Genomic DNA, 19,526 nt, shown 5'->3' on the forward strand with positions numbered 1-19,526 from the left:
TAGGCGGCCCTCCTTCCATCGGGGGGGGGGGCTGGGCCTAGCTTTCCCCGACAACAACCGCCCTTTCAGTCACGGTCAGGTTACCAGACCGAGAGATCTTCCTTTGCCAGAAGTAGACAACTGCCATCAAGCCAGCCCTTCAGGGGCAACAGGGGGAGAGGAGCTCGTCGTTCCAAGTGACGACTGGCTCCAGGCTCCTATTGGGGGCAGGCTGGGTCTGTTTGCGGACCATTGGGACGACCTAACAACAGATACCTGGGTCAGGGAGACAGTGCGAGCAGGGCTCTCCCTCGAATTTCTCTTCCCTCCTCCGAGGCTTTTCCTCCGTTGCCCAATTTCTCGAGACCCAGTCAAACGGGGACTCATGGAGTCGGCTAGTCAGCATTTGCTGGATATTTGGGCCATTCAGCCGGTTCCGTTGGAGCAACGGGGGCGGGGGTTTTATTCAATATTGTTCATCGTTCCAAAGGCCTCGGGGGGGTGGAGACCAATTCTCAATTTGAAGGGACTGAACTATTACATCAGGTACAGGAGGTTCAAAATGCACTCCCTGCATTCTATCTTAGCGGGGATCAGGGAGGGAGACTTCCTAACTTCCATAGATCTCACAGAAGCGTACCTCCATGTACCTATCAGTCCAGACCATCGGCAGTACCTGAGGTTTTGTTATGCCGGCCGGCATTTCCAATACAGGGCCCTTCCGTTCGGATTGGCCTCGGCTCCCCGGACGTTTACCAAGATTTTATCTGTCGTGGCGGCATACCTCAGGTCCATCCCTATCAGGATCCAGTGTTACCTGGACGACCTTCTTATCCAGGCATCGTCCCAGCAGCTAGCAGAACAAGACTTAGCGACAACCTTAGGTGCTCTGAGGGATCATGGATTCTCCATGAATTTGGAAAAATGTCAGGTCATACCTTCTACGAGGTTAGTGCACCTGGGGGCCCTGATAGACACTCGGGCGGGTCAGGTGTTCCTATTCCAGGAGTGGCAGGAGAGCATACAGACGTTAATTCAGCTGATTCAGCAGAACCAGGCGGTACCAGTGGCCGATTGCCACAACTGTTAGGGAAAATGATCTCCTGCTTGGCCATAGTTCCTTGGGCAAGGTTCCATGCTCGACCACTCCAGTGGTTCTTGCTTCCCTTTCAGAGGGCGGGCACCAGTTCCTCGAAAGCTCGGGTCAGGGTGCCCCCACGAGTGCTGCTCTCTCTCTCTTGGTGGGAGTCAGAAGCCATCAGGAGGGGATGTTTTTTCAGGGAGCCTTGCAGAGTAACGGTGACATCGGACGCCAACCTCTTCGGCTGGGGAGGACATTGCGGGTCCCAGGTGGCCCAGGGACGTTGGACTCGGCTGGAGCTCGATCAACAGATCAACTGGCTGGAGCTGCGGGCTGCGCGTCTGTCTCTTCAGGCTTTTCTGCCACTGGTGAGGGGGAGACATGTTCTTCTTCTCACAGACAATACAACAACGAAGGCCCATGTCAACAGGCAAGGCGGGACTCGATCACGTTCACTGATGCTGGAGGCAGAAGCACTTTGCCAATGGGCAGAGACTCATCTGTTGTCCCTGACAGCGGACTATATTGCCGGGATGGACAACATCAGGGCAGACTGGCTGAGTCGGGCCTCAGTGGATCCATCAGAGTGGAGGCTCCATCCCAGCCTATTCGCAGCTCTCGTCGAACAGTTCAGCCAACCGGTAATCGATCTTTTCGCATCCCCAACGAACACTCACCTTCCCCGGTTCCTGTCACGATTCCCAGCCCCGGGAGCAGAGGAAGTGGACGCTCTGAGGACCCCATGGCCCAGGGGCCTCTTGTATGCTTTCCCTCCTCTTCCATTGATCCCGGCTGTCATCAGGAAGGTGCTGTTGGAGAGGGCGGAGATACTATTGGTAGCTCCTCATTGGCCCAGGAGGCCGTGGTTCGCCGACCTGGTTGGCCTGTCAGTGGCCAAGCCCTGGAGGATTCCCCCGGACATTGTCTCCCTCAGTCAAGGACCGGTGCTTCATCCCGAGCCCCAGTGGCTCCAGTTGACCGTTTGGCGATTGAGCAGAGGCTCTTGAAGCGAGAGGGGTTTTCTTCTAGGGCCATCCCTATGATGCAGGCGGCCAGGCGGCCTTCGACCACGCGCATTTACAACGCCACATGGACCACCTTTGCAGAGTGGTGTAGTGCAAGAAATTGGGATCCTATGTCGGCCTCGGTGGCGGAGGTGATAGAGTTTTTACAGGATGGCCTTGAGCGGGGGCTTTCTCCTAATACCTTGAGGAGGCAGGTGGCTGCACTGGGTTCCGTTTTGCCATTGGGGGACTGGGGCTCCCTCGCTCATCATCCGAGGGTGCGTACCTTTCTGCGTGGGGCTTCTAATCTTCGCCCTCCTACGCTGCACCGTTATCCAACTGGGACCTTGCCAAGGTTTTGCAGGCATTGACCAAGGCCCCGTTTGAACCATTGAAGGAAGCCAGTCTCCGACTTCTATCATGTAAGGTTGTTTTCCTTGTGGCCATCACGTCTGCCCGACGGATATCAGAGTTGGCGGCTTTATCGGTGAGGAAGGACCTGTGTATCTTTCACTCCAACAGGGTGGTCCTACGGCTGGACCCTGCCTTTCTACCAAAAGTCAACTCCCCGTTTCACCGAGCACAGGAGTTGGTCCTGCCAGACTTCTGTCCAAGGCCTCGCCATGCCTTGGAACAGACCTGGCATATGTTGGATGTTAGGCGGGCCTTCCGTATTTATATCTCACGGACCTCTTCATTTCGGAAGACTGAATCCCTGTTTGTTTCCTATCAACCGTCAACTCTTGGCCACAGGGTGACATCGTCCACAGTGGGGCGTTGGCTTAGGTCATGTATAGCACGTGCTTACGAACTTCAAGCTCTTCCGGTGCCTCAGGGGATAACGGCCCATTCTACTCGCAGTGCAGCTACGACGGTAGCGTGGGCTACCCAGGCTTCGGTTGAGGAGATTTGTAGGGCAGCTACATGGACTTCTCCATCTCCCTTCATACGTCACTATAGACTGGATGCGTATGCCTCGGCAGAGGCTGCCTTTGGGCGGAGGGTCTTGCAAAAGGTCCACGAAGAGTCAGGGTCGTCGGCCCAGACCAGTTCCCGCCCGTAATGCTCATCAGTCTTTGGTATATCCCCAAATGGTGCCTCCCATCGCCACACTATGGAGAAGGGACGTTGGTCTTACCGTGATACGTCCTTTCTCATAGGGGCGATGGGAGGCGCCAGTCCCACCCTATTTCGGTCAGGTCCGACTCCCGTGGGGGTGTGGGGGTGTTTCCTGTTTCTAATTTCAGCTGGATAGCTTCGGCTTCGTTGTCAAATGCTGGGGAACATCACCAGGGAGGCGGAGCCTCAGCAGTTTTTCTTTCAACTCAGAAGACCATAGAGCTAGAGACTGGAATAACCCAAATGGCGCCTCCCATCGCCCCTATGAGAAAGGACGTATCACGGTAAGACCAACGTCCCTTCTCTGCCGTCCCTTTCTTCTTTTTCCCTCAATCTTTCCCAGCATTAGGCTCTTCTCCAGTGAGACCTTCCTTCTCATTAGGTGGCCTAATCACTTTCCTAAGAGATGTTAAATTTAAAACTTTAGACACAATGTACATATTTTCAAATATTTCCGACAGCAAAACAAAAGGAAAAGGGGGTTTGAAAGAGAGCAGAGTTGATGGAACTTAGAAGCACTTAGGAGGTGAGTGGTGCAGAACTCTATGATAGATTGAAGACAGCATTTGGGCATTGTAGGATATTAAAATGGCAGCCAAATCCAGCTTCTGAGATCATAGTCCAAAAGAAAGCTATTCTTTGGTCATAACCAAGAACTAATAACCAGTATGCCTTGCCAGGACACTGATATGCCAGTAGATCACTAAGGTAGAGTTTTTTCTCTCTGTCCCACAGTTTCTGGGGTGTGTATATTTTATGAATTTCCTTCTGAAATACTACTTCATCCCTAACTTCAGCAACATGCATAAGCATCCCTTCACCATCAAAATCCTGCTGGTTTCCATCTTTGATTCAGTAATACCCGGTATGTGGAAACAATTATGATTTCATTTGTGTAATGGGATTAAAAGTTAATGCTACGGGACTGGGATGTTGACCTCCAGTAGAAGAAACAGGAGAGCCTCAAACACAATCAGGCTGATATATCACATTTTAGAGAAAGTGAAGAGAGACCTACTACAGGTAGTTCTCAACATACAACCATTTATTTAGGGACCTTCAAAGTTAGAACAGCACTGAGAAAAGTGACTTATAAATGTTTTTCACACTTACGACTGTTGCAGCATCCCCATGCTTAAGTGATCAAAATATATGCCATAAATGCTGGCATGTGTTTATTGTGGTTGCAGTGTCCCGAGGTCACTTGATCACCTTTTGCATCCTTCTGACCAGCAAAATCAATGGGGAATCCAGATTCGCTTAACCACTGGGTTACTAACTTAACAACTGCAGTGATTCACTTAACAACCGGCAGAAAAAGTCATAAAATGAGGCAAAACTCACTTAATTGGCTCAATTGGCAACTGAAATTTTGGACTCAATTGTGATCGTAAGTCTAGGATTATCTGTAGCAGCTAAGTGATACATTGTAAGCCACCCAGAATTGCTTTAGGTAGCAAGATAAGCGGCGTATAAATTTAATAAATAATTAGTTACCTCATTTCACAGCCCAATATATATATATACCGTATATACTCGAATATAAGCCGATCCGAGTATAAGCCGAGGTCCCCAATTTTACCCCAAAAAACTGGGGTAAACTGGGGACTCGAGTATAAGCCGAGGGTGGGAAATGAGGCAGCTACCGGTCGGGGAAACCCTCCCTCCCTCAGCCGAGAAGGCTGGCGGCTCCCCCGCCCCGCCCTCTCACTGCACCGGCAGGGCTTCCCCACGCTAATGCAAAAGCCCGCCAAGTTTGCGCCATCCGGTATAATGTGAAAAAAAGAAGAAAAAAAAAAACTCGCGTATAAGCCGTATATACTCGAGTATAAGCCGAGGGGACGTTTTTCAGCACAAAAAACGTGCTGAAAAACTCGGCTTATACTCGAGTATATACGGTATATGCTTTTAGACTATATGTAACATCCACATCTTTTGCCTGAATTATTGTCCAACTGCTGTGCTCTATGGCCATTTGAACATTGTCCTGTTCAAATTGTCAAAGTCCATCATCTTTCCTTGCAATAAGGGGTATGCAAAAATCCTCTAGACATGAGAAAATCCTTCTGACCAGCAAAATCAATGGGGTTAAATAATAAAATAAAAACTGTGGCAGGAAAACTTGTAAAATGAGGGGGGGGATTATTTAACAACTGTCTCACTTAGCAATAGAAAATTTTGGCCTCAATTGTGGTCATACGGCCAGGACTATATGTATCAGCTAAGCCATCCAGAGTTATTTTGGATAGCAAGTTGGGCATCATATAAATTTAATTAATAGATAGTTACCTCATACCACAACCCAAAATATATATGATTTTGGCCTATATGTAACTGCTACAGAAAATGATGACGTAGGTCTAGCAGGCTGCTCATTTTATTCATGATGAAAGTATGCGGAATAGATCAAAAGTCAAGCATGGAAGTCTTTACGAATTCATTGCTGAATGATTCTGTTTCCTGTAAAAGGGTTTATGCTTTTCTTCTTCTTTTGCCTCAATTATTCTCCAAGTGCCATGCTCTATATGCCCCTTTGAACATTGCCCTGTTCAAATTGTCAAAATCCATCATCCTTCCTTGGAGCACAACTTGAACATCATCAGCAATGACAAAACCACTATCAGTCAATTGCAAAAGCCAGCTTTGCTTGGAGCAGCTTATATCCCGCAACAATACCTTTAGCACCCTCAAACATTACTATCTGCCTATCGCAGGTCCCTTGGAAGGACTCAGTAGGTGGACAAAAAGGCCTTATCCAGTCAAAAAATCTGGCTGACTGTGATCAACAACAATAATAATAATAATGGTGGACTCACACATCTGAAAGCCATCAATTTGTAGTGTCTAAATCAGGGGTATCCAAACTTGGTCCCTTTAAGACTTATGGACTTCAACTCCCAGAGTTCCTCAGCCAGCTTTGCTGGCTGAGGGACTCTGGGAGTTGAAGTCCACAAGTCTTAAAGGGACCAAGTTTGGACACCCCTGGTCTAAATCTTCGACAATGCAGGCTACAGCCTTAGTTAAAAATAGGTACATCACACAAAAAGTGATCTTCTCAAGTTATACAATGCCATGGTACTTTAGTCCTTGTTTAGTGACCACAGTTGGGACCAGCAACTTGAACATTAAGTAAAGTGGTTGCCATAACTGTGTGGTAAGATTTTTGAAGGTTGTAAATGTGAGGATTGGTTGTACAATTAGGTTTTCATCACCATCATGACTGCAAACTGCCACTAAACAAGGTAGTTCCTAATAACACAGGAACTAAAAATAACATAGTCAAGGCCATTCTGCTTTTCTTCCATTTGGATATCCCCAATTGTCTTAAAAGACAGTTGGGCTTTCTTGGGTTTTTTTCCGTGAAAACTTGTCATGTCTAATCCAAGAAACTTCTTAGTTCATTTTCAGAAATTAAGAAGCTTCTTCGATGAGAAGTGAAACATTTTCAAGGAAAAAACCAAGAAAGTCAAGTTGCCTTTTGTAAAGCACCTTTGTGACAACTATGACCTACCTGAATGACTGAGAATCTTTACAGACATTCCATTAGGATACTAGCTTAAGTCTAACTTGATTTGCAATTGTCTGTCTTAAATCTGTAACAATAATTGAGTTTTTAATCTCTTCTTTCTTCAGAAAGTGGGAAGAACTAATGTATTTCTTTACCTCCCTCGTTCAGCGATATCTTTTCAAGTCATGATCTTCTATTTCTTCCTGGACTGCTGGCCAAACGTATTTGCTGAGATCCTGCGCTTTGCAGACCGTTCTTTCTACAAGGTGATAACAAGGGGTGGGAGAGGTTGCAAGAAAGATATGGGGAATCTGGATTTCATTCCTCATGGATATACTTGAATGGTCCATTGGCCATGAAGAACAGTTTGAAAAACTCCGCAAAGAGTTCTGAGAGGTTATGGCTCTAAAAGAAAAGCAAATTTCAACTTCCTAAAACAACTGTACTGAAGAAGCTGACATTGAAGTATCTGACTGAAGTAATTAATACAGGTGGTCTCTCATTTAGCAACTGGTTGCAGTTACAACTATGATGATAAAGTAAAGTTATAATCAAAACTCACATTTACAACCTCTGCAGGTCTGCAAAACAAAGGGAAGTTGAAGTAAGATTGCAAGCATGTTTTATCCATGCTAATTGTTTTAATCGGCTTGCAAAACATTTTAATTTTTGCTTTTATCATATGGCACCAGAGTCACTTCAGGTCAGATGGGCAGCTATGTAAATTTGGCAATAAATAAATTTGGCAAATAAATAGCATAACTGTTTTACTTAACGACCACTTAACAACTTTGTTGCTGCTCTCAATTGTGGTCACTAAATGAAGACTACCTGTAGAAACATGTATGTTTAGGGACTATAAGAGAGATCAAATAACATGTTCTGAAAGACTTTGCAAGATCCCACGTGATGGTTCATTCATGCCCTCCCAATGGCTGAAATCTAACTTTTCATGCCCTTCTTGACCCTCCCCGATCCTTGATCTCATCCCTTCCCTAACACCCTGTGCATCTCCTCGCTCTCCTACATCTGACAGCAGCCACTTACCTGCCTGATTGGCACTTGCAATTTCCCACTGGTTTCCCCACTGACTTAGTGATGGAAATTCTAATCCCGACTGCCTTTGTAACTCAAGGACTACCTGTACACAGATAATCTAGAATGGATTGTCTCTTTCCTTGCCAAAATACAGTGATGTTCCCGTTTCAAGCCTGGCATTTCTGTGTTTTTCATGCTCTTTATTCCATTCTCCCTGCCTAGGACTGGTGGAATTCCACATCATTCTCTGCATTCTTTCGGTTACTGAATGTGATCGTACACGATTGGCTGTACTGCTATATTTATCAAGATTTTCTGTGGGTAGGTAAGGCTGTAATGGGCTGTGAGAATAATCTTTGGGGCAGGAGGAAGAACTGCAGCCAGGGTGATGATCAAGAGGAGATATTTCTGCTCGGAGCAGGAATAGGGGTAGAATAACATCTCAGAAAAGATTCTTCAGTTCAGAAAATAAAGACTGGGAAGGGGAGAAGCTTTCAGACTTGCAAGATTCTATTTCTGTAACCTAACCTTGCAATAAAAGTACTATTATTGGTTTACTGTCCGGACTACCTGAAAGGGCTGACAAGCTTACCAGACCCACCCTATATTACCCCATAAAGTAAACCTGCTGCCTGTAATTTCTCTATGCCTGTCTTCATTGTTTATTGGTGAGGACCAGGATGAGGTCTATAATTCACCTGTGCTCCTTCTCTTCCAGCTGATTGGAGGGAGAGCCCGAGGCGGAGTTATGCTCATTGTCTTCCTTTTGTCAGCGGCTTCCCATGAATACATGTTCACCTTGGCCTTTGGCTTCTTCTATCCTCTCATGTTTGTGCTTTTTGCCATGACTGGAGGTTAGTACTGCCTCAGGAAATGGACTACTAAACCATCCCTCAGAGGATTCAAACAAGGCCCATTAAAAAATAATGTGGCATTGATTGCTTCTGGTGAATTCTGAGCAGCTCAAGGCCTTCCATCCCTCCGAGGTCGGTAAAATGAGGACCCAGATTGTTGGGGGCAATATGCTGACTCTGTAAACGGCTTAGAGAGGGCTGTAAAGCACTATGAAGCAGTACATAAGTCTAAGTGCTCTTGCTATTCTGTTCTGCCTTTTTGCTGGTTTGCGGTTCTCACACTTCCCAATTGACATGCCTTCATGTCTATTTTGGTACATTTTTTTTTACCACTTGTAGATGGAGTTGCTCCAAATTTATTCAAAATATATTAAACCAATGGGTCAGGATCTTGTGATTCATCTAATCCTAAACCCTAATAAAAGTATCAAAGCATTACCCTGCCCACCCACACTCCAGCCCCACCAGTGCTTCTCAATCTTGGTGACTTTAAATTGCGTGGACTTCAGCTCCCAGAATTCCCCAGGCAGCCATGTACATTGTATTCTTTCCTCAGATGATGCCCTGTATGATTAGGATGGAGGCTGCTTTTTCATGCTGGAGAAAGTTATTTTTGTGTTATATTTGTTTCAAATCTTGCTGGTCATTGACTGAGTAAACAGTGGCTCTTCCCTGAGAAAATTAAGATTCCTTATTCCAACAGGAGAAAAAAAATAATCTCAAACATGAACAATTTTACAAATTAAAAAGCAAGAACAGAAACAAAATGAATAACTGGAAAACAAAATTTTGTTATTTCAGAAGTCCAATGCCATTTCCAAAACAGATGCTTTAGTTACAATCAGGACGCAGATAAAAGAACAGGAAAATAGCCTAGGTTCTAGGAGCAGAGAGTTCCATTTGCAAGGGCATTGCTCTGAGAATTCTATTTCCCAAATCATTCATTCATTTATTCATTTACTTATTTACTGATTTAATTTTATTTAATTTTGTCAACAAGTACAAGGAAACAAGTATCAGTATAGACATAGACATGGACACATGAAAAAATGGCACAAATAAATAAGGATATAAATAAGCAAAACATAGCCATAAACACATAAATGAGTACATATAAATGGGGACAGTAGGACAGGGATAGTAGGCACGCTGGTGCGCTTATGCACTCCCCCTTCGGGACCTCTTAAGAAACCTGTAAGGCCCATGGTAGACAGTTCACGGTAAAAGGCATGGGGATTAGAGAAACTAATAACAGAATCAGGTAGAGTGTTCCAGACATTTACTACTCTATTGTGGAAGTCATATTTTCTGCAATCAAGATTAGAGCGGATTACATTTAGTTTGTATCCATTGATAGCCCTCGTGTTATTGCAGTTGAAGTTAAAGTAGTCTTTAACAGGTAGAATGTTTTTACCTCCATGAGAGTAGGGATGGGGCATATTGTCTTGTAATTAACATGGACATTGCTGTTATTTTAGATTTCGTAATGCAGAACGTTCCTATTGTAGATTAGAGTTATTAGAAATCAATAACTGAGAGATCTCCTTAGCTCAGTGTGGCTGGAATATACACAATTAACCCTTTTTCTGTTTGTCTTCATAGTGTTCTTTAACTTTGTTCTCAATGATAAGAGAAAAGGCCCTGTCTGGAACACCATCATATGGATATGCCTCCTTTTGGGTGTAGCGATTTTTTTGTCCTTATACAGCTACGAGTTCTTTGCGCAGGTCCACTGTCCACTCAAAGAGGTGAGTAGACAGTTTATCCTTGTGGAGTTAGAATAAGTCTTGGGTTCCCTCTTCATAACATTTTTCATTAATGAAAATAGGTCTTCTTCCAAGGGGATCAAGCCTACAAGCTGGCATATATCCCATCTGCTAAAATTAAGGTAAAAAGGGTGGGGAATTCAGAAACACCAGGAACTTGCAAATAAAGCCATTATAAAGCTAAGAGCTGATTCTAATTCTGCTGGCATTGGCAATGGCTAATAGCAACTCAGGGGTATAGTTGTACCCATATATACTTATTAATTAACTTGACAGACTGACCAACCGACCAGTTGATTTGTGCCATTAAGTTGGTTCTGATTCCTAGTGACAACATAAATAGATCTTCTCCATGTTGATCTATGTCTACCTGTTTTTTCAAGTCTCCCAATGGTGCAGTCATAGCCAGCATAGCTGACTCCATCCACTTTGCTGCTGGTCCTCCTTCTCTTCTCTTTCCTTCCTTCTTTTCCAACATTCTCTATTCCTAGCCTTATTTACCTGTATCTATGCTAGCTCACAATGAATAAGTATTTGATTTTTATCCTGCTTTTATTTCTGGTCAATTCTGCTACACATCTAATGCTCCTGCTTCCTATTTTCCCAACAACAAACCTGTGAGGTGGGCTGGGCTGAAAGAGAGTGACTGGCCCCAAGTCACTCAGCTTACTTTCATCCCTAAGGGAGGCCTAGAACTCACAGTCTCCTGGTTTCTAGGCCAGTACCTGAACCAGCATACCAAACCGGCTCTTAAGTTAAATATTGGGGAAAACAGAGGCCCGGAATACATATTTGCATGGATGTGGAAACTACAGTAGGTATTGTTAAAAATGAGAGCACAATGGTTTCAACTTTTGTTGCTTTCAGATATAAAGAGAGTGATCAAATAGGAGCGAGAAAAATCCTCTGTAACCTGGCTGGAACTATTTAATTAAAGATTGCTTCATTATTCCTTATATTACTTAATTAAGATTTATTAAGTCACCTTTTAGCTGTAAAATATTAAAATGCTCCAATCAATAAAAAATAAAGAAAAAAATTCACATTAGCTGTATTTTGGGGCATTCAATATTTGGAAAAAGCACCTGACTATTATTGATATATGAATGTTGGTATTGTAACCTAGGCCCAAGTAGTTATTACCAGATACAGTCAGTCCTAAACAAACGTATTTTATTAGAACAGCTGAGAATTACAGCATTCTCAGCTTAGTCCAAATTAATTCCAAAACAAATCCTTCAGAAAAAGTCCTTGGGCCTTATCACAAACCTTTGTCCTCTTTGGCACCCTGCCAAAGTTTTTTCTTGGCAAAGTCCCACAAACTTCAGAAACAAGCGACTACTGCTAGAAACAATTGTAGCAACGTTGCTTTCCTACAAAGAGCCCAATCATCTTCTGGCCTTATTCCCAAGTCGTCCTTTTTGCTTCAGCTGCTCTTGCCTTCTGGTAGCTCTTTGCATGTGTGCATGAGGAACAGGCTCCTCCTGTTCCTCTGCCTCTCTGCTGTCTGCCTCTGGAGGTTCCAGAATCCGTGCATCGCTCCCAGATGGTCCTGGCCCCATCTCTGCCTCTGACACAGAGCCCTCGTCCGGGACTTCCCCAGGGTCCAGGACTGGCCCATGGTCCTCCCCAGCTTCCTCATTGTCTGACTCCGCTGCTAGCTCCACCAGCTGTTGGTGGACCACAACAGTTGCAAAGTTCTTATTGTTTTATTTTCACTTCATTTCTCTTCATTTTATAGAGCCCTAAACAGGAAAAAAAGACCAAATAAGAGGTCCATTTAGAGCAGCAGATATGCCCAACTGTTGCCAAACATGTATGTTGGCTCTGATTGGGAATCCAGCACATTTTGGGGACACCATGTTCTGTAACGTTTTATAGCAAGATCTTGTTTTATTGTATAGTCAGATATGCAAATCTTTCTTCCTTCTCCGCATATCAGTAGCTGCAAAAGGCACTCTGGGACATACAGTATTGAAAATTCTGGGTCTATGAGCCTTTGACAAGCAACATCCTTCAAGTCTGGGCTACCTTGGGTTGCCTCCACGAGTTGAGGGGCCTGAGAAGCAAAACTGCCAGAGCCAGATTCTCCATCCCGATATAGGCTAAGCCTGCAATTCAAAGTCTCTCCAGTGCTGCCTTCAACACTGCTGAGACTCTGGGAATGTTATTGTGCTGATGGGCTCCTGATTATGTTGGGACATATATATGGCTGATCTTGCTGACCCAGATCTAAGCACGTGATTAACTGCAATTCTTGTATCATTTTGTCTCGTGATAGTTCGTTCCTTTCTAGCTGTTCTATTTCTCTTGACATAGACATCATTTTCTTTTTCCAGAAGACCTTCTGGGGGCTAGTGACTCCACGTTCCTGGTCTTGCCACCCATAAGCAACTATTTCCAGCTGAACCCCAGCCTTCTGCTTTGCTTCCAAAATGATATACAACAAAGATATACATGACTCTGCTGCTACGACAACAAGGACTCTCAGCACATCGTGCGTTTCCTCCACTCCCTCCATGGAAAGCTGTATTTGGAAATTCCTTACCTGAGGGTGCTAAAATTTGGTTTGAGGGTTCAAAGGCTCTCATCTAGTGGAGGCAGAACATCTACAAAGATCCCTGCTGTGTCAAGTTCATGGGGCTTCTTAGGGCTCAAATTCCAGGGGGAAAGGGCTCAGGAAAATTTATAAATGACAATCTTTGTTTGCCACCAAGACTTACAAAATCATCTGCCTTTCTTAACCTACTTAAAAAAACATGAGAGCTCCATCTTGAAATGTAGTTATCCCACCTCCCAGAGTTTAATCCAAACTCTGTTGGGTTTAGATCAACAGGCAGCTTTCCAGATACAGGTGAAATCCAGCTCCCAGCAGATCCACGATGGGAGTTAGAGTTCAACAATATCAGAATTACTGCTTATATTTCCTACTTTTAGATTTTCATTCAACATTTTGTCTCCAGCAGTGCAAGAAGGGAACCTGAATTACAACCAGCAATATCCATTCCATATCTACTGTATTATGTGAACGATTTTTTTAAACTAAATTTGGAAATAAAAACAGATTATGTTAAATCAATCTTATTTCATTATTTGACAGTGACTAAATTAGTAGACTAGCAAAATTTTGCATAGTAATGTATATACTTATACTTCAGCAAGACATTCAACAAAGCAGACCACAATCTACTTATTTATTTATTTTATTTATTTATTTTATTTGATTTTTATACCGCCCTTCTCCCGAAGGACTCAGGGCGGTGTACAGGCATAATAAAAAACCGGCAATACAATATACAGATTTAAAATACGATTTAAAAAACTTATTTAAATTAGCCCAATGATTAAAATTTACCATACTAAAACCCCGTTTAAAATTAATAAATTTAAGATTAAAATCCCGATTTAAGCCAGCCCCGCGCGAATAAAAAGGTGAGTCTTAAGTTCGCGACAAAATGTCCGAAGGTCAGGTATTTGGCGTAAACCCGGGGGAAGCTCGTTCCAGAGTGTGGGAGCCCCCACAGAGAAGGCCCTTCCCCTGGGGGCCGCCAGCTGACATTGTTTGGCGGACGGCACCCTGAGAAGTCCCTCTCTGTGGGAGCGTACGGGTCGGTGGGAGGCGTATGGTAACAGCAGGCGGTCCCGTAAGTACCCAGGTCCTAAGCCATGGAGTGCTTTAAAGGTCATAACCAACACCTTAAAGTGCACCCGGAAGGCCACAGGCAGCCAGTGCAGTCTGCGCAGGAGCGGTGTTACATGGGAGCTACGTGTAGCTCCCTCTATCACCCGCGCAGCTGCATTCTGGACTAACTGAAGCCTCCGAGCGCACTTCAGGGGGAGCCCCATGTAGAGAGCATTACAGTAATCCAAGCGAGAGGTAGCAGGCGCGCGAGTGACTGTGCATAAGGCATCCCGATCAAGGAAGGGGCGCAACTGCCGGACCAGGCGAACCTGGTGGAAGGCCCTCCTGGAGACGGCCGTCAAATGGTCTTCAAACGACAGCCGATCATCCAGAAGGACACCCAAGTTGCGCACCCTATCCTTTGGGGCCAGTAACTCGCCTCCAACAGCCAGCCGCGGCTGCAGCTGACTGAATCGGGGTGCCGGCATCCACAGCCACTCCGTCTTGGAGGGATTAAGCTTGAGCCTGTTTCTCCCCATCCAGACCCGTACAGCCTCCAAACACCGGGACAGCACTTCAACAACTTCATTGGGGTGGTCCGGGGTGGAAAAGTACAGCTGGGTGTCGTCAGCATACTGCTGGTATCTCACCCCGAAACCACTGATGATCTCACCCAACGGCTTCATGTAGATGTTGAACAGCAGGGGTGAGAGAATCGACCCCTGTGGGACCCCACAAGTGAGGCCCCTCGCGGTCGACCTCTGCCCCCCTGTCAACACCGTCTGCGACCGGTCGGAGAGATAGGAGGAGAACCACCGGTATACGGTGCCTCCCACTCCCAATCCCCCCAACCGGCGCAGCAGGATACCATGATCGATGGTATCGAACGCCGCTGAGAGGTCTAATAGGACCAGGGCAGAGGAATATCCCCTGTCCCTGGCCCTCCAGAGATCATCCACCAATGCGACCAAAGCTGTCTCCGTGCTGTATCCGGGTCGGAAGCCGGACTGGAACGGGTCTAGATAGACATCTTCATCCAGGTGTTGGGGCAGCTGTCGCGCCACGGCACTCTCTACAACCTTCGCAACAAAGCGAAGGTTGGAGACTGGACGATAGTTACCCAAAATAGCTGGGTCCAAAGAGGGCTTCTTAAGGAGGGGTCTCACCACCGCCTCTTTCAAGGTGGCAGGGAAAACCCCATCCAACAAAGAAGCATTGATAATCCTCTGGAGCCAGCCTCGTGTCACCGCCTGAGTGGCCAGTACCAGCCAGGAAGGGCACGGGTCCAGTAAACATGTCGTGCCGTGAAGCCTCCCCAACAACCTGTCCACGTCCTCGGGAGCCACAGGGTCAAACTCATCCCAAATGTGCTCAACAAGACGTGCCTCCTCTCCCTCGCTTGGATCATCCCAAATTCGGTCCAGACCGTCCCTCAGCTGAGCGATTTTATCGTATAGATAACCACTAAACTCCTCGGCTCGTCCCTGCAAAGGGTCATCCCGCACCTCCTGATGTAGGAGAGAGCGGGTCACCCGAAACAGGGCGGCCGGGCAGTTATCTGCCGACGCAATGAGGGTGGAGGCGTAGGAGCGCCTCGCTTCCCTCATTGCCACTAGGTAGGTCCTAGTATAGGTCCTAACTAGTGTCCGATCAGCTTCGGAGCGACTGGACCTCCAGGTGCTCTCTAGGCGTCTTCTCCGGCGTTTCATCTCCCTCAGCCCCTCGGAGAACCAAGGGGCCGGACGAGATCTACGCCGGGTCAGAGGCCGCAAAGGCGCGACACGATCCAGGGCCCCGGCCGCGGCCTGCTCCCAGGCCACGACCAGTTCCTCAGTCGTGCCGTGGGCCAGATCCTCAGGGAATGGCCCAAGCTCCGTCTGGAACCTCTCAGGGTCCATCAGGCGCCTGGGACGGAACCACCGTATAGGTTCCGTCTCCCTGCGGTGGTGAATAGCGGTTCGGAAGTCTAGGCGAAGGAGAAAATGATCCGACCATGACATTGGTTCTGTTACTAAATCATCTAATACCAGATCATTTAACCACTGTCCAGAGATATAAATCAGATCTAGCATGCCTCCCCCTGTGTGCGTAGGGCCATCATTTACTCGGATCAGGTCCAGGGCCGTCATGGAAGCCTGGAAGCCTGGAACTCCCGAGCTGCCGTCGACGACAGGCCAACTGATGGCAAGTTGAAATCCCCCATAACTATAAGTTATAGTTATGAAACTATAGAAGTAACTATAAGTTACTTCTTGGTAAACTAGAAAAATGTGGGATAGACAGCATCCCCACCAGTTAGATTTGTAACTGGCTGACAGACCATACTCAACGAGTAGTCCTTATTGGCACTACATCTACATGGAGGGAAGTAAGCAGTGGGGTAAGCCCAGTACTCTTCAATACCTTCAAAAATGGCTTAGACGATGGAATAAAAGTAGAATTCATCAAATTTGCTGATGACACTAAGCTGGCAGGAATAGCCAACACCCCAGGAAACAAGTTCAGGATCTAAAAGATCTTGACAGACTTGAACAATGGACCTTATCCAATAACATGAAAATTTTAATTTAAAAAGTTTTATTTTAACATTCCAATAACATATCCATTAACATATTTAATGTACCATCATATACAATTAATCGGACCTGCCCAGTCACCACCCCCTTCCTTTAACTCTCTTCCCTTCTCTATCTTCTTCTACTTTCCATAACCATCCTCCCCTTCTCTTATCTACATCCTCTCCTCCTTCCTCCCTACTCCTTTCTTCTCCCTCTTCTATCCCTCTTCCTTCCTTTCCTCTTCCTCCTCTTCTCTTTCCTACCTCCTTCTCTCTTCTACTTCCTTCTTTCCCCTCATTCTGAAGTGGTAGCCAGGCAGCTCCGATCTTACATTAATTATACATCTTCAATCATCTTTGTACATTAACTATCAATCCATTTTCTACCCTCATTCACCCTCACCCTCCCTTTCCCTTCCTCCCCCCACCCCCCGGGACATCCGAGAACCGAATACAGGGTATGAAACTAACAACTAACAACAAAAATTAAAATATAGCACAAATCATAATCCATAATCACTCCTTAAAACCTCCACTCCCCTTCCAGAGACAAAAAAGATAATTTTCTTCCAATCCATTATATATCAGACCATTCCACTCCTAGAGTTCTCAGAAATTTCCGATTGAGTTAGTGTTTGTTCTTGAATAAAGTACATAGTTTTTAATATCCAACCTTCATCAATCAATATCAAAACAACGTTCCATCTTCCAATATTCACCAAGGGTTCTTCTAAAATGTCTTTCTTCCTTAAGCAGTCTCTCAAGAATAGTTCATATTTCCAACTTAATTTCTTTAATTTTTCTGTCCAACCTTCAAGGGTAAACAATAGTCCATCTTTTCACATCTTTAACATTTATATACAACAAATAATATTACAAATATCCAATATATCAATTGTAATAATTAAAATCTTCACTTTACCTTACTTATATCAAATAACAGTATTAAAATTACACCTATAACTTATCCAAAATGTATCTATTATAACAATTACATTCTAATTAGCCATATAGCAACATTACATCCATCTCTTAAATATAATATTTAATCCAAATTCCTAAATTTTACTATCTATCCTCCAAAGTTAAACAATATTCCATCTTATTCCTTTATACCTCAAATATATCAAATAGTACCCCTAAAATTACACATTTATATCCAAAATAAATCATTTACAAAAATTAACCATAATCATATATAATAAAGTTAAACATTCTCCCTCCCCTTCTTCTGTCTTACACATTTTCCACCATCTATTCACCATTCAACTTAACATCTATTAATAAAGAATTCCCAATCTTTAATACATTAGTGTAAAAATCTCGTGCTTTACAAATTGTATTGAGAAAATACTTTCTTCCTTTATAATTCACTGTTAAACCAGCTGGAACCTCCCATCTAAAATATATCTGATGTTTCTTAAACTCATCCACTCAAAAGGCAAATTCTTTTCTCTTTCTTAACATTTTAGGAGGAATTTCCTTCATCATTATTATATCTTGTCCTAATATTTGAAATTTATTTTTATAAAATGCTTGCAAAATTCCATACCTAATCTTCTTATTTGTAAAATAAATAACCACATCTCTCGGTAAACACTTCTGCCTTGCCCACCAAGAATTAACACGATAATTTTTTTCAATATTAACTTCAAAATCTTCTGGTTCCACTCCCTCTATTTGAGCAAAGGCCTGAATAAAAATCTCTTTCAAATTTTCTTCCTTACACTCTTTTAATCCTCTCACCCTTATAGCATATTCCATTAATTTATATTGTAATATAACTCTTTCTTCATCTGCCTTATCAACCTTAACCTGAATATCATCTATTTTATTTTCTAAATTCAGATTAATTTGAACTTCATCTATTTTCCTTTGCAAATCTAAATTAATTTGGTTAAATTCATCCAGTCTTTCTTCTGTCTGTGTACTAGATAACAATATTGGGGTAATTGATTCCTTTAATTCTTTCATCTCCCTCCTCTGCTCTTCCACCAAATCTTTAAAATCCAGTATTTCTTTCTCCATTTCATTAAATTTTTGATCTATTTCTGAAAGATGAGCCTCCATAAGCTCCTTTAAAAAATTCCTTAGACTTTCTTTAATATCCTCTCTCAATTTCCGTACCTGAAGTGAAAAAATTTCCAATATTTTAGAAGTGGTTAAATCTCTTTGCTTAAAGGCCATTTTTAAACTAAATAATACCAAGAAGAAGAAAAAAAGGAATAAAAAGAAAAAAAAATTCAATAAACTTTTCTTCTTAAACACTGTAAGAAAAAGATAATAAAAAAAAGCAGAGATTTTAAAAAAAAGGAATTCCATTTTTTAAAAAAAATATCTTGTTATATTCTTCTTAAAGGTTCCACGCCAGCAATTGTAATCAGCATTTCTTATCTTTCGCTTATCTTAGCTTTCACTTTCAAGACACAAAACGCCATCTTTCATCATCTCCACTCTTGAATACAAATACCTTCTCTGTCAGGGAGTTAAAATTATCTTACAATCAAATGCCAGCCCTCCTGTTTTCGGCTCTTTCCGTGTTGGCAATCTATCAATAATCCTTTTCAGTCACGGAGATGGACGCTGCGTTTTGTTCTGCATTTGCAGAAGCGTTCTGGATTCTGGAGCTTTTTTCAAGCTATAGAAGGAGCGTTCCCAATAAACCACCAGAAATCATTCTGGGGCTTTCCTTGGGGGCTCAACTTCAGCCCAAATGCTCACCTCCCCCTCTTTGCCCGAGGGCAGAGATTTACGAGCTGTTGACAGCAGATTAACGCTGTCTAAACAGCTCTACAGAATCACACAGAACTGGCGGACTGAAATAGCCCGCCATTAACGAAGCGGAGCCACCCGGAAGTCCATCAACAACATGAAATTTAATGTGGAGAAAAACAAGATTTTATACTTAGGCAGGAAAAACCAAAGGTACAAAAACAGAATGATTGAAACCTGGCTCAAAAACATTAACTGTGAGAAGGACCTTAGAGCCCTAGTAGAC

The 19,526-nt window shown here is 44.0% G+C and overlaps 1 protein-coding gene across 1 annotated transcript in view; it reads left to right on the forward strand.

Annotated features, from left to right (window-relative positions):
- Positions 1-13,342, forward strand: part of LOC131190602 (sterol O-acyltransferase 2-like) — a 48,697-nt gene extending 35,355 nt beyond the window's left edge. The window contains exons 11-16 of the mRNA XM_058167942.1: positions 3,919-4,048; positions 6,860-6,957; positions 7,952-8,050; positions 8,448-8,583; positions 10,186-10,331; positions 12,689-13,342. Coding sequence (XP_058023925.1) covers positions 3,919-4,048; positions 6,860-6,957; positions 7,952-8,050; positions 8,448-8,583; positions 10,186-10,331; positions 12,689-12,739 — 660 coding nt within the window. The 3' untranslated portion in view covers positions 12,740-13,342. The remainder of the gene's footprint in view (positions 1-3,918; positions 4,049-6,859; positions 6,958-7,951; positions 8,051-8,447; positions 8,584-10,185; positions 10,332-12,688) is intronic.
- The last annotated feature ends 6,184 nt before the right edge of the window (positions 13,343-19,526 follow it).

The sequence above is a fragment of the Ahaetulla prasina genome, chromosome 2 (genome assembly GCF_028640845.1).
Source record: "Ahaetulla prasina isolate Xishuangbanna chromosome 2, ASM2864084v1, whole genome shotgun sequence".
NCBI lineage: Eukaryota > Metazoa > Chordata > Lepidosauria > Squamata > Colubridae > Ahaetulla > Ahaetulla prasina.